Genomic DNA, 14,453 nt, shown 5'->3' with positions numbered 1-14,453 from the left:
AGACATTTTAGCTGTGCTCATCCGATTTCCTGTGTGTCACTTTATCTTTTATTTTGAAGATAACTGAGCACCATTTAAACTGTAAATTGTCTGTACAGATGTGTCCGCATCAACTTTCCTGTAGTCACGTCCGATGGCACGCCGTGCCCTTTGCTGCAAGCGTCCCACCACAGGCGTCTTCCTGGGATATGCCCCTCGTGTGACAGGGTGCACTTCTGTGTGCGATTAAGTCATTATATGGGTACAAGAAACAGTGCCATAGAGGAGGGCACATCCGCATGCGCTGAAGCTGCGAGCACTCCCGGAAAGGGGTGTGACCTCAGGGGTATGAGCCTGTGACACACCCACTATCGTCACTCAGCCCTCTCTCTAATTATTTAATAATCCTGCACCATGTGCTCCAAGTGTTGTGGCGCCTACAGAGACCGCACGTCAGCTTGTGGAGCTCAGCCCCTCACCCCACCCCCCATTTCTCCCCGCCCCCGTTTACAGGCTGCCGGCTTCTGAGGGGTGATGCTCCCAAGTGCCAGCAACATTGAGTGGTAGGACCTCCTTCTTTATTCAAGAGGCATGATCCGCCTCCTGTGGGCTATGTGGTGTCCGGGCACCTGACACTCTACCCCGCCAGCTCTGGGGGGGGGGGGGGGGGGGGGGGAACACAGGCACAGGGCACAAGACGCCACTCGTAAACGAGGCAGGGCATGTATCAACATATCATGTGCTTTCCCTCTCTTAGGGGGATATGTACTAAGCAGTGATAAAAGTGGAGAAGTGAGCCAGTGGAGAAGTTGCCCTTGGCAACCAATCAGCTGCTCTGTGTACTTTTATATAGTGTGCAAATTATAAATGTTACGTCTCTGCTGATTGGTTGCCATGGGCAACTTCACTTTTATCACTGCTAAGTACATGTCTCCCTTAGACTGTATTCTACTCCATACTCTACAATGACACCTAACCCTCGGCTTCTGCCCCCCTGATGTTTGTGTCCCGTCCCCTGATGCAGCTATGTTTATATACCATGTATCTGTCCTGTGTTGTCATGTACTGTAAGTCATTGTTTTCCTGATGGAATTCCGCAGTCCCGATCTCGTTTCTGACAAGTTCCTGAAAAGTTAATACATACAGTGGGGGGAATTCAGTTGTTTGAAAAATCGGTTGGGTGTCTGTTTTGTTTTTTTCCTGTCTATTAGATAGGAAATAACAGACACCCAACTGACTTTTCAAACAATTGAATTTCCCCCAGTGTATCTAGTGACATTAGGAACAGTAGCCGGACAACAGAAATACGTAATAGTAGCTGGTAGAAGGTGAGGGCGGGATAGAAATTGGGGCGACGTGCTGGGAGAATTGTATTTTTGAATGTTAAAAGTAGTACTTTTATGTAAATCAATTCTAATCTGAAATTTAGCCATACTTTATATTTCCTTGTGCCTTCATTTGCTCACTGCACGAAACAGAGAATACTTGAGGGCCGCGGCCTATGCAGGCGCTATACATAAACAACTGTTAATACATTTATTATAAACATGATTCCTGAGGAGACTCTGTGCAATGCTAGAACAATGCAGACTGACATGTCTCAGCCACTGTAATTGCAGTTACAGTATTCCTGGGATGAAGTCACATTGTGCGTCCTAACCTCTGCCTTGTTTTATGGTGATTATGGACCGGCCCACACAGTTAGAGCCTGACCTGGAATCATCATCACAATTGTTCCGTGTGTGTGTCTGACGTTTAGAGCCTCGTTCAGGGCCGCTGACATTCTCACGTCTGTTTCCAGGTCCTGGGTTCTTGGTGCATTTGCTCTCCTGTGTCTGCTTGGCCTTACGTGGTCTTTTGGTCTATTGTTCATCAACGAGGAGACGGTTGTGATGACGTACCTATTCACAGTGTTCAACGCCTTCCAGGGAATGTTTATTTTTATATTCCACTGTGCCCTTCAGAAAAAAGTAAGTCCACAAACAGACTGACTTGTAAATTAGCTGTAGCGATGGATTTAGCCTTTATATAATTAATGTGCATATTCATAATATGATGATATAGTGTGTATATGTTACCAAAGTTGATTCACAATTCTATTCCCATTGTTTCCATCTCTCCAAAAATGGACATGTATGCTACAGCAATGCAGCCGATAATGGGCAATTGAGCCATTGACTTAGTCGATACTGGCCCAATGACTCAGCCGGTATTGGGCAGTTGGCCCAATGACATAACTGGTATTGGGCTGTTGGCCCGTTGACTCAGCCAGTATTGGGCGGTTGGCTAGATGACTCAGCCGGTATTGGGCAGTTGACCCGTTGACTCAGCCAGTATTGGGCGGTTGGCTAGATGACTCAGCCGGTATTGGGCAGTTGACCCGTTGACTCAGCCAGTATTGGGCGGTTGGCTAGATGACTCAGCCGGTATTGGGCGGTTGGCTAGATGACTCAGCCGGTATTGGGCGGTTGGCTAGATGACTCAGCCAGTATTGGGTGGTTGGCTAGATGACTGAGCCATTATTGGGCAGATGGCTAGATGACTCATCCGGTATTGGGCAGTTGACCCAAGGACGCAGCCAGTGTTGGGCAGAATGTTAATCTTCCCGATTCTCACAGATAGCATATGGCCAACATGATAAACATTCTAGAAATTTACAGTGGTCCGGCTGCTAGATCCAAGGGCTTGTCAGTATTCAGTGCCCAGACCCAGCGATTAGCGGCCAGCTTCACGTGCACCAGCCATGCACGGCCAGCTTCACGTGCACCAGCCATGCGCGGTCAGTTATGTATAATGCACAAGGATTAGTTTCTGAGTGAACAAAATTAGCTTATCTGTAGACAAAAACAGACAAATCCACCTAAAAAAAAAAGATGTTCCACTTTCAACTAATTCAGGAAAAGGCGACTATATATTTATCTGTGGAAGATCTGATTACAGCCTCACAATAATACTCGGCAGAATCGGTGTAGTACAGTGTATGGTTTCTTGGTGCCGTCAGTGTAGTATATATACTGTATGTATGGTAAGTAACGTCATACGGAGGTTGCTAGCTTGTTGGCTCCTATAGATATGCAGCTTTGGCTCACCCAGGGCAGTTGTTCCCTAACTTCATGCCTCTTCCCCCATATGTATTTTTCCTGCAATGCAAATGACATGCGTTTCCCTAAGTGCGTGTCAGCACCACATGAAAATAAACGCAATTGGTAATGGGCCGTTAGTGGTATGTTTGTGGTCATCTGTCCCTGCCAACAGAATAGGAATCTGCAACCTGAGTATGTAAGTGATTAATGATGCAAGGGCACAGCCAATTTGTAAGAAGTCTGCTGTATAATGGAAAGAGTTATTAAGCCTTCTGCAGATTTATGTGCGCGTTATACAGTATCAGGGCGAATTTTATTACAGTTAAAGATAATCTGTCACCAAGTTCTCCGTTTCCTTGATATTTCCTCATTACATAATTCATTGCGCATCCCCAGTGATGATATCACAGATCATCCTCCAAGTAGATTCGAGCTCCTCTACCGAGCCCTTTGCTCCAGATCCTCCGGGTCTTTGCGGTCACATTGACAACTGGTGTTAAGAGCGTTTCAGGTTTAGCCAGCGACCCGCTCTTAAGAGTGAAACAAATGATGTGTTTGGAGGTGTAAAAGTTTCCCGTATTGCCCTGTCCTTGTCTGCATTTTTTATCTGCTCTTTTTTTATTCCATTATTGCTAGCCGGTCACCAAATTGAAATAGAATTGTGAAAGTGAAGACTATTATGTTTCTGACTTGACAAGATGATAGCGCTGCGTTTCTGTCCGCTCCGAGCAAGCTGTAATTTACCAGTAATGACAGAGGGATATGCCGTACAGATAGATAATGTACATTCCCAGCACTATAGGTATAAGGAGAGCTTGTCCTGGCAGCAAGCGCTATTTGGACAAAATACCATTTTGATTGGTATTCTCCTAGTTTTATGATGTTTTGAGGCAGTTAATATCCATTATGGTTCCAACTCGAATCCTGAGCCGGAGAACAATCTTTTAATCGAACTGGTCAAAGCGAGCTGCTACGGGGAATCTGGTACTACAGGACCCATCATTGCCTCGCTAGCCGAGATCATCCAGACTGGGTCATCAACCGTTGGGTCTCAAGAATCTGGTGACCCTGCATGTCAAACACCAAAGCGTTTTGCATGTGGTGGTAACCAGCGCTGGCTGTTTGGTTGGGGTATAATTGTTGAAGACTCTAGTAATCTGTTTTGATGCCAGTGACTAAGCGTCTGGATTGGACTGATTGTATGGCCTAAGTGTCCCTTTCTTAGCGAACTCAATCGTTTTAAATATGTGCGTGGGATTTCAGCCCTGTGGTTATTCCAGCCTAAATTATAGCTTTTGTCTGATCCTTTGAGTTGCAGTTCAGGCGAAAGTTTGGTTAATGAAAGAAACTTTATTTCTTTATGACCCTAGAGAACGGCTGCTCAAAACAGATGCTAATTAAGTTCTCCAAGAATGTCAGCTGCTGCTGTAGATCAATGTTCTGATGTATAAAGCCATTAGGCTGCTCTAGATGAGAAGCCCGCGTTCTGCATCTCTCTCTCTCGTACCTGGTTGACAAGTCTCCTCCTTCAACAGGTGCGCAAAGAATACAGCAAGTGTTTCCGCCACACCTACTGCTGTGGCGGTCTCCCAACCGAAAGCCCCCACAGCGTGGTGAAAGCGTCAACGGCGAGGACCAGCGCGCGCTATTCCTCTGGCACCCAGGTAACAAAGAAGTTGACAGCATTTTTAATTAACCTTATTTACAGCAAGCCTTCGGAGACTCGCCGTTCAGATACACTAATTGTCTTCTCATTACACTGATCTAGACGGCAAATACATGTTTTGCTGTCTTTTCACGGAATTGATGCGGTTTAAAATATTTCCTGCACGTCTCTTGATTTTACTTGATATTATTTTTCCCCTTAAACTTATTCCACAGTAATCAATTAGCATGCTCCGAGATTTTAACTGCAGCTAATATAATTGGTAGATAATAATTTCAGCTGCCTAATTGCGCAGAGTGACAGAACTGCCACTCGTTCCGGACTGAAATCCAAACATTAATTCTCCTATTTATGCTGACAGAGCCGGATCCGAAGAATGTGGAATGACACAGTGAGAAAGCAATCAGAATCCTCCTTTATCTCAGGTGACATAAACAGTACCTCTACCCTTAATCAAGGTAATTACCCAACAGCCTTTGCTGTCAGCCTTTTCCCAATTTGAGCAAAAAATATAGTTTGGGCTATCCCCCCCCCCCTTAATATATTTTAATTTTAAGGCTTTATTGGTTCACCCACACTTAAATAGAAGTGTGTGGTTTCGGAGTTAATCAGAAAAATGAAATTAAAACCATTGGAAAGAGTTATGTGTAAGTAGATAGCAAATAGCTTTACTGAAAAATGACGCCCCTTTTTGGCATAAAAAGACAAGACTTTCTGCCCTCTGTTGTGGTTTCTGTACTTTGCCCAAAAATCCAAGAGCCGTACTAAGAATTGGAGAATGATAAAGTACCAGCCAATCCGCTCCCAACTGCCGTGCTGGATAAATGACAGTTGGGAGCTGATTGGTTGGCACTTTATCTCTCTCTGAGGCTTAGTGCATCTGACCCTTATGGGTCTATTTACTAAGCCTTGGGTGGAGATAAAGTACCAGCCAATCAGCTGCTAACTGTTATGTTACAGGCTGGGTTTGAAAAATGACAGTTGGAAGCTGGTTGGTTAGTACTTTATCTCTTTCCACTTTATCTCCATTCAGGGCTTGGTAAATAGAGCCCTTATAGTATTATATCGATTAACTTCTTAGTCCATGCAATAAATTACAACATGAATTGTAATGAAAGCTAAGTTTATGTACCTTTGAAACGCATTGCAATTACGTAAACTTTACAAAATGAAGCATTTTAACGAGTCGGCTTGGTCTGTTTGAAGGAGTCCGTAAATGTGTGCGACTACCTGGCACGCTCAGGCCAATTAGCCAGATCTCTTGTAGCACAATTGCGGCCTGTCAGTATGGCTGGAAGATGACCCCCACACGTACACAGGATGAAGGCGTTTATTACCATGCCCGCTAATAACATAGTTGATTCGATCATTTTCAACCCGCCATGGTGTAATATCAGGTGTGCGGGTATATTCCCGATGCCGTGTACTTATTAATATAACTTCAGTGAAAGCGTCCAGTAATTATGGTAGTTCTCCTCTCCTTTTGTAGAATGGTTTGGGCCAACGTAGACTATTTGCAGCATAGAGTTTGTTTTTGAGCATGGTTGATGTGTTCGACCATAATGTAATTCATTGCTGCATAAAGTCATGACGCCTGGTTGCCTCTGTGCCTTACAATTTACTGCTCGCACCTTCCTTTGTAAGTCTCTTCCTGTGGTTGTGATCACTTTACTGGCTCCTTATAGGTCAGACTGACTCCTTACCAAATCCTAAATGACAGTATTATAATATTTATGTAATCGTGTGCTTAAAAGAGACAAAAAATCTTAATTGCACTATTGATGTGTTTTGCCTATACATTGGGAAGGTTACTGTTCTGTAATGCTACCTTCTCCCCTTCTATAGAGACTTCCGTCCGTTTCTTAGAAGACGGACAGCAATTCTCTAAACTATGCTCATTTTCATTACATTACTGTAGTTTTGCAGTTTGTTTCCATAAATTGTTCAGTGCATATCTTGTATTATTATTATTATTATTATTTTATTACTTGACTTTAATCCGTGTAATGTAATGCTCTTGTGCTAGACATGTTTTTTTTTTTTTTTTCGTTAAAGGCAACTAATTTGTTTTGGCGAATGAGATGTCTTTGATTTGATTCCTTTTTGTGCGTTTTTGGGTTTATTTTTTGTTTTTTTTTAAAACTTGCTTTCTAAATGTGTGCTTGGGAAACTGCCCTTCTCCCGCGAGCATGTCTCTTCTGCGTAAGCTGCCTCTGTTTTTCTTTTGTGGCAGATTGTATCTTGCTGTGTTCATGTTTTGTCTTTTTGGTCTTTTTGTTTTGTTTTCTTTTTTTCTATGAATTTATATTTAACCATACTTTATTAACACAGATGTTTCCATGAGGGATTTGCCCCGCTGCTAAAATATTCATTAAGCGTAAATTCCCTAGTCGCAAGCAGAAAGGTTTAAGGATTTTGTGTAAGCGACAGCATCTTGGAACGTTCCGTGGGTTTCTGTGCCTTTAATTACCCTTCTTGTCTAACAGTAATTCTGTGTAAATTATTAAATGTCACTCTTGGATGGTGTTTACTTTGGGGAATTTTTGAAAGCACCTGTGAATTTGTAAAACTTTGCAGCAATCCTCCACTTTCGCCTACAAATTAGCCGTTCAAATATAATCCTAGAATTATGTTTGGCAAGCGAAGCGGCTTGCTCGTCCACACAAAACCTATAGGAATATATTTTTTTTTTTTTTTATTGCAATGAGAACTGATGTCTTTTATTTATTTTCCTTTTTTTTTCTTTTTACCTTAGGAATGACTGGCAATTATCTACTAACAAACCCTCTTCTTCGACCCCACGGCACTAACAATCCTTATAACACATTGCTCGCCGAAACTGTTGTATGTAATACCCCTGCTGCTCCGGTGTTTAATCCACCAGGTGTGCTTCTTTTTCATTATTGTACTCTCTCACTCACCGCAGATAAACTTATGGACATGCAGTTTCTTTATTTTCTGTTCTACGTATTAACAGATATGCAGCTATGCCGGCCTTTTAAAACTGCACTATATTATAGCGTTGTTACCAATATTTATAATTATCCATGTTTTTAACACAGGTGGCATAAATCTTAATATACTATTTCAGGACTGACACCACAAGGTCCACGAGTCCATCGTCAAGATATTTATCCCGTAGAGGTACAGCTCTCTATCCTACTAGGCGCAGTAATAGCTTTGCGGAATATTAGCTTGTTTGGGTAGAAAAACGTAAACGTGCGTAATTGACTCCAAACCGGCGCAAACTATAGTATAGTGCAGCTTTATGCCGGTCTGTAAACTGTAATGTCTAGAGCAATATCCTAAAAAGCTATTTTGCGATTTTCAATTTAAAAAATAAATAATTTTTTTTTGTTTATCTGATATATATACAGTGACACATTTAAAGTTACATTAGTGTTAAGTGTGTGTGTTTGTTATATATTTATTCATAGATGAAACAAGGTTTTTTTTTTCTTGTTTTCATTAATTGTTCTGCTATTATAAAGTGCGTAACAAATTTTAACGTTAGTCTGTCCTTTCTGTTTTCTCGTTTTTTTGTTTTTGTTTTTTTTTTGTTTTGTTTTTTCCCCCCTGACTTCCGCTTTCCTCTAGTGAGCTACAGAGAGACAAGTATGGGAGTAAAACTTAACTTTGCCTACCAAATGTAAATTTTTTCAGCATGGTTTTTCAAAAGGCACATTTAAAACATAAATATCAATCATGAATTATACTCAGCGGGCAAGTGGTTCACAATCTGTTCTCAAAGGCATAGTAATATTAATTTCAAAATTGAATCTGGACTTTTTTTTGTCTACATTTGGACAACAGCAATGGAAATACTGCAATCTCAGTTGGTAATATATTTGCAATGCTGAAATAATTTGCTGTTTTAAAGGAAGTGCTGTCAAGCAGAAATGGTTTTATTTGCTTTCTCATCCCAACATTCCCACAGTAATCTTGCTACAGGCTAAGGAAAGACTTCAAATGAATTACCTGATCGCAAGCAGAAATGTAACTCTGCTAATAAGATAAAACGTTTTCTCATCCGCTGGACGCAGCGTATCAGCGTAGACTTCCCTCACGTGCGCAGTGTGAACGGGGAAAATATTGTCACTGTTCTACGAGTCTTAATAAACCAAAAACAAAAATAGTTTGGAACCACAATGTGTTTCCATCATTTGTAAAACTCGGTGAATTAATCAATCTGTTCCGGGCGCAATGATCACATGCGATTGTGTAATAACAATAGCCTGTTTAGCAACACACCCATCAATCCAGCCATTGATTTTGCACACCTTGAAATCTGCACGGTGAAGAATGAAATTTATTTTATTCTTAGTGATTTGCTTTGTTTGTGTTTAATTATATACTTCAATTCCCAAGTAACTCCTGATCGCAGTTACCTGTACTGAACCTTGAAATACAAGTTGATGCAAAATAAAAAGACCTATGTAACATTCAAAAATGGAAATGTTAATTTACCACAACACGCCAACATATTTGAAAGGAATATTTATATGGCTATCTGAGTGACGGAGTCCGTAAATGGGTGAGACTACCTGGCAGTTGTCAAAAGTAAGAGACGGAGTTACTCTGTCTCTGATGTCTGCGGTAGCTTGGTGTGAAACCTGCCGTAACGAAGCAAAGTTTATATACGATGACAGAACTTTATGCTGGAACGGCATACAATTTCAAATATTTTTAACAATTCAAACGTTATGGCTTCCGCTGTTCTAGGATCGCTAACATACAGTATGGTATTTAAATAGCCTTTATATCCTAAAAGGAACATGGCATGCATATGACAAAACGCTTCCCCTTTATAGTCAGCCATATTGCAAATACCTACCGAAACGTTTCATTTTTCCTGATATATTTTTGAATGTTACAGCGATCTTTTTCGCATGGGCCAATTTGCATTTTGGGTTTAGTGACTTGCTACTAGGCTGCAGCCTTAAGCGGAGTTTCTTCATCACAGCCACGTCTGTGTATAGTCCCGACCTCCTCCAAGCCTCGCGTATTATGCCGCAGCTTCACAGTGGGCAGGCTGTTTCCAATCCAAATAAAACAAAGCACTTTTGTTTTCTTCCTCATATCTGTTAGTCAAGTGAAATCCATCTCCATTCCAATTTGTATTTTTTCCCCCCCATTTTTTTATTTTTATTTATTTAATAAATTAATGTGTATCATACATCATAATTGTCTACGCCGCCCAGCATGTTTCCATAAGGAGACCATTCCGTCACACATAATCCAGCAGACCTCGTACATGGGACAGCATGGCAACCGATTATTTATTTGGTTAATTTCTGTGAACCCTGCTTACAGAAATTCCCGGCATTTCTGCATTTTGACCTTCATAGCCAATGCTCACCCAGGGCTTTAACGCTTTAATTACCCCTTGTGGGTTCATCCCGCAGTATCACTGTGACCTATGCAGAGCTGCTGGCGAACTCTGATTTCTAAAAGCCTGGGGGCGTTACTGCCGTGCGCAACATTAGTGAACCAGCATTAACCAGAAAGAGAGGCTGTTATTGCTAGTAATCTCATTTGCTGAACCCTTGCTCTGAATAAGTTGCTGAGAAACCCAGTAATCCATCTTGTTGCAATAAATCATTTTACTTTCTTTTATATATCCGCTACACTTAGCCCAGATAGCCTGAGCAGACAGCCATAATGTGAGTGGTAACAGTGAGTCATTTCACCTGCTCCGCCATCTTGTGGGTGATGCTTGTGGGACAGTAATGCCTCTCGTGTGAAAGGTGGCTTTCTGTGTTTCTCATATCGTCTATGTATTTGTCCATTTTCCATTTCTTTTTTATTTCTTTTTTTTTTCTTTTTTTCTTTTTTCTTTTTGCACCCCAGAAAAAGGGATACATTAGAAACATTGTTGAACTAGTTGCTTGCTGGTTTGTTGGTTTATGTTGTACATTTGCCTTTGGTTTTCCGTTTTTGTATTCCGTATTATATATTTTTCTTTTGTATGTGTATATATATATATTTTTTTATTTATTTAGTGTTGTTTAGGACAAATCACTTGGTGACATTCTTTAATTAATACAGGTGATCAAACAGAAATGTTTGCATAAGATATGCAAGAGCATGGAGGGACCAATTTTAATATTTATATGTCCTCTAATATGTACTAAGATGTAGAATGTTTCCCTGGGGATCCGGTCTGAAGATCGACAGTATCTAGGTTGACAATGTTTAGGTCGACCACTATAGGTCGACAGTCACTAGGTTAACATGGATAGAAGGTCGACAGGGTTTCTAGGTCGACATGTGCTAGGTCGACAGGTCTAAAGGTCGACATGAGTTTTTTTTTCTTTTTTTCTTTTTTTGAATTTTTTCATACTTAACGATCCACGTGGACTACGGTTGGAACGGTAATCTGTGCCGAGCGAAGCAGTAGCGGAGCGAAGGCACCATGCCCGAAGCATGGCGAGCGAAGCGAGCCATGCGAGGGGACGCGGTGCACTAATTTGGGATCCCGGTCACTCTACGAAGAAAACGACACAAAAAAAAAATCCTCATGTCGACCTTTAGACCTGTCGACCTAGCACATGTCGACCTAGAAACCCTGTTGACCTTCCATCCATGTCGACCTAGTGACTGTCGACCTTTAGTGGTCGACCTAAACATTGTCGACCTAGATACTGTCGATTTGATGAACCACACCCGTTTCCCTGACGAGTTGTGCAATTAATTACAATTGGAAATGTCAGAGAACAGAGCATTCTAAACTGATACCTAGAGCATTGTAAATTGATACACAGCTCATTCTACACTGATACACAGCAAATTCTAAAATGATACACAGAGCATTCTTAATTGATACAATGCACATTCTAAATTGATACACAACATTCTAACCTTATACACAGAGCATTCTAAATTGATACAAAGCACATTCTAAATTGATGCACAGCACATTCTAAATTGATGCACAGCACATTCTAAATTGATACACAGTGCATTCTGAATTGATACAAAACACATTCTAAATTGATACACAACATTCTAAACTGATGCACAGAGCATTCTAAATTGACACACAACATTCTTAATTGATGCACAGAGCATTCTAAATTGACACACAGCATTCTTAACTGATGCACAGAGCATTCTAAATTGATGCAAAGCACATTCTAAATTGACTCAGGGAATTCTTAATTGATGAGGAATATTTTGAAATCAATGCAAAAGATTCTAAGTTGGTACATAGCATTCCAAATTGTTAGGGAGAAATTGTTATCGCCGAATACTTTGTCCTAGGCTACATTAAGTCTTTTTAGCTGAAAACCAAAATTGGCCAAATTAACAAAATGTCCCCTAAACGCTCCCTCTTTTCTGTTTCAGGACATTCACTGAACAATGCCAGGGATTCAAGTGCCATGGATACTCTACCGCTAAATGGTAACTTTAACAACAGCTACTCTCTGCGGAACGGGGATTACAGTGACGGAGTGCAAGTTGTGGACTGTGGACTAAGTCTGAATGATACAGCGTTCGAAAAGATGATCATTTCAGAACTAGTGCACAACAACCTGCGGTGCAGCATCAAGAACCACAACCTGGAGAGGACCCTGCCTATCAAAACTGTTATTGGCGGAAGCAGCAGTGAAGACGACGCAATCGTCGCTGACGCTTCCTCCTTAATGCACAGCGACAACCACGGGCTGGAGCTTCACCACAAAGAGTTAGAAGCGCCGCTCATTCCGCAACGGACTCACTCTCTTCTGTACCACCCACAGAAAAAAGTGAAGACCGAAGGAACGGACAGTTACGTGTCGCAGTTAACCTCCGAGGCTGAAGACAATCTTCAATCCCCAAACAGAGACTCCCTCTACACTAGTATGCCCAACCTACGGGACTCTCCTTACCCAGATAGTAGCCCTGACGTGGTAGAGGATTTATCACCCTCAAGGAAGAGTGAAAACGAGGACGTTTACTATAAAAGCATGCCAAATCTTGGAGCTGGACACCATCTTCAAATGTACTATCAGATAAGCAGGGGCAATAGCGACGGTTATATCATACCCATAAACAAAGAAGGGTGCGTCCCAGAAGGCGATGTCAGAGAAGGACAAATGCAACTAGTCACAAGTCTTTAATAAAGAGATTTTGTAGGAGAGAAAATGGTTCATGCAGGTATTAAAAGACTCAAGTTCATTCAACTGAGGCCAACGTATTTGCGATTGGCAGCCTAGTAAGAATCGCAACTCTTCACTGTGCCGGAGAGTGACGGACTTTTTCAGTTCTGTGAATTTTTTTTTTTTTTTTTTATAAATAAAATTAAAAAAAAGAAAGAAACTTTGTATATACACAGATTATACTAAAATTATTTGTTACAAAGCAAAGAGGTACCAACACGGTATTTAAAATATCTGCTGCTGCTGCTGAGTAAAGACTTTGGGGGGGTGGGGGAATAAAATAAAAGTTGGTGAATCTGCCATTTTTTTTTTCTGCAGCAGCAGCTCCAGAACCTGATTTGTAAATAACGGCTGCCATTTTGTGAGGCCTGCATTGTATTATATACAAGATGTAGGCATCGAAATCCTGTGGGATAGATTTACTGTACCATAGTTTTTCTGAGTAGTCTGCGGGATGTTTTTGATTTTTTTTTCCTTCGATTCCTCCCCCCACCCCCCCTGCTTTGCAGGTCACTGCAGATCCTTTCCATTAAGAGTAAGAACATGTCTAACCACTAGCAAACAAGCCACTGGCCTTATTTCATATGTTTTCTCAAATGTACAATGAACTGTTATCATGGAAAAAAAAACTAATGGTAAAATAAATTATATTTTGATCTATTGCTAGGGTGAAATACATTTGTGTCCAAACTGAAATATAATTTGTCGATTTAAATCATTTTGAAAGATTGAAAGAAAATATTGTGAAAATCTCACAAATGCTCCCCCCCCCCCCCCCCCCCTTTCCTTTCCATACACGCTTGTTCATTGTGGTATTAAATGAGGCGAATCCTTTCCATTATTGCCTTTTTCATGAAGTTTGGCCAACACTAGATTTCTCTATTTTGTTTGAAGCCAAATGCATTTTTTAAATACCTTTGTTGTATATTCAGGAGCCAATATTACTGTTAATTGCACAAGTCTTAGAGAAATCCGGCAGATTACTTAACGGTGATTATTGGCACAAGATTCTCATCTGAATTCTGAAACAAGCGGTGCCTGTTAAAGATATATATATATATTTTATTTTTTTTCAATAACAGTCCGGTATATTACTCCATGATTTTTTGCCTCTGTTTTGCCATTAATTTATTTTATAATTAAAGCAATGTGTACATTTTCAGTGAAAATTTCATTTCTTTTATTCATTTTTTTTTCTTTTGAACCTCAGCTGTTAATAAGAGCCCATTTACTAATATCCAATGTAAAGATTAACACCTGTTTGACAGTAAATAAATGTGAATTTTTTTTGGAAAATTGCTAGTGCTGTTTGTATGGTTTGCAGGGTTGATCAGTCCGCTCTGAGAGCGGAGGACAGACCTAAAGTAGGGACAGCGAGAAATTACCGTATTTAACGCTTTTACTTTTATAATGAACGTTTTGGATCAGCTGCTTTTCTACATTCACTCGAAAGTTTGTCTCATTTTAGATTTTTTTTTTATCCACTTCCGCTGCAGCCTGTTTAGTTTACAAATGGAAGATAAACTTTTTGAATAGGTATATTCTTGAAATAAGTATCATAAGAGTTTTCTATCTGTCTTTAAG

The 14,453-nt window shown here is 40.7% G+C and overlaps 1 protein-coding gene across 29 annotated transcripts in view; it reads left to right on the top strand.

The window, feature by feature from the left end:
- Nucleotides 1-14,038, top strand: part of ADGRL2 (adhesion G protein-coupled receptor L2) — a 198,739-nt gene extending 184,701 nt beyond the window's left edge. For 7 of the 29 annotated variants that reach the window (XM_063938985.1, XM_063938979.1, XM_063938988.1 and 4 more), the window contains 6 exons: nt 1,781-1,949; nt 4,598-4,726; nt 5,090-5,186; nt 7,484-7,612; nt 8,326-8,343; nt 12,076-14,038. In XM_063938985.1, coding sequence (XP_063795055.1) covers nt 1,781-1,949; nt 4,598-4,726; nt 5,090-5,186; nt 7,484-7,612; nt 8,326-8,343; nt 12,076-12,830 — 1,297 coding nt within the window. In that variant the 3' untranslated portion in view covers nt 12,831-14,038. Of the gene's footprint in view, nt 1-1,780; nt 1,950-4,597; nt 4,727-5,089; nt 5,187-7,483; nt 7,613-7,790; nt 7,873-8,325; nt 8,344-10,362; nt 10,392-12,075 lie in introns of those variants that run through there. The other 22 variants (XM_063939006.1, XM_063938983.1, XM_063938989.1 and 19 more) reach the window with 15 other exon arrangements.
- The last annotated feature ends 415 nt before the right edge of the window (nt 14,039-14,453 follow it).

The sequence above is a fragment of the Pseudophryne corroboree genome, chromosome 9, assembly GCF_028390025.1.
Source record: "Pseudophryne corroboree isolate aPseCor3 chromosome 9, aPseCor3.hap2, whole genome shotgun sequence".
In the NCBI taxonomy this organism is placed as follows: Eukaryota; Metazoa; Chordata; class Amphibia; order Anura; family Myobatrachidae; genus Pseudophryne; species Pseudophryne corroboree.
Note: the sequence above shows the minus strand (reverse complement) of the source record. Positions and strands in the feature narration are given on the sequence as shown.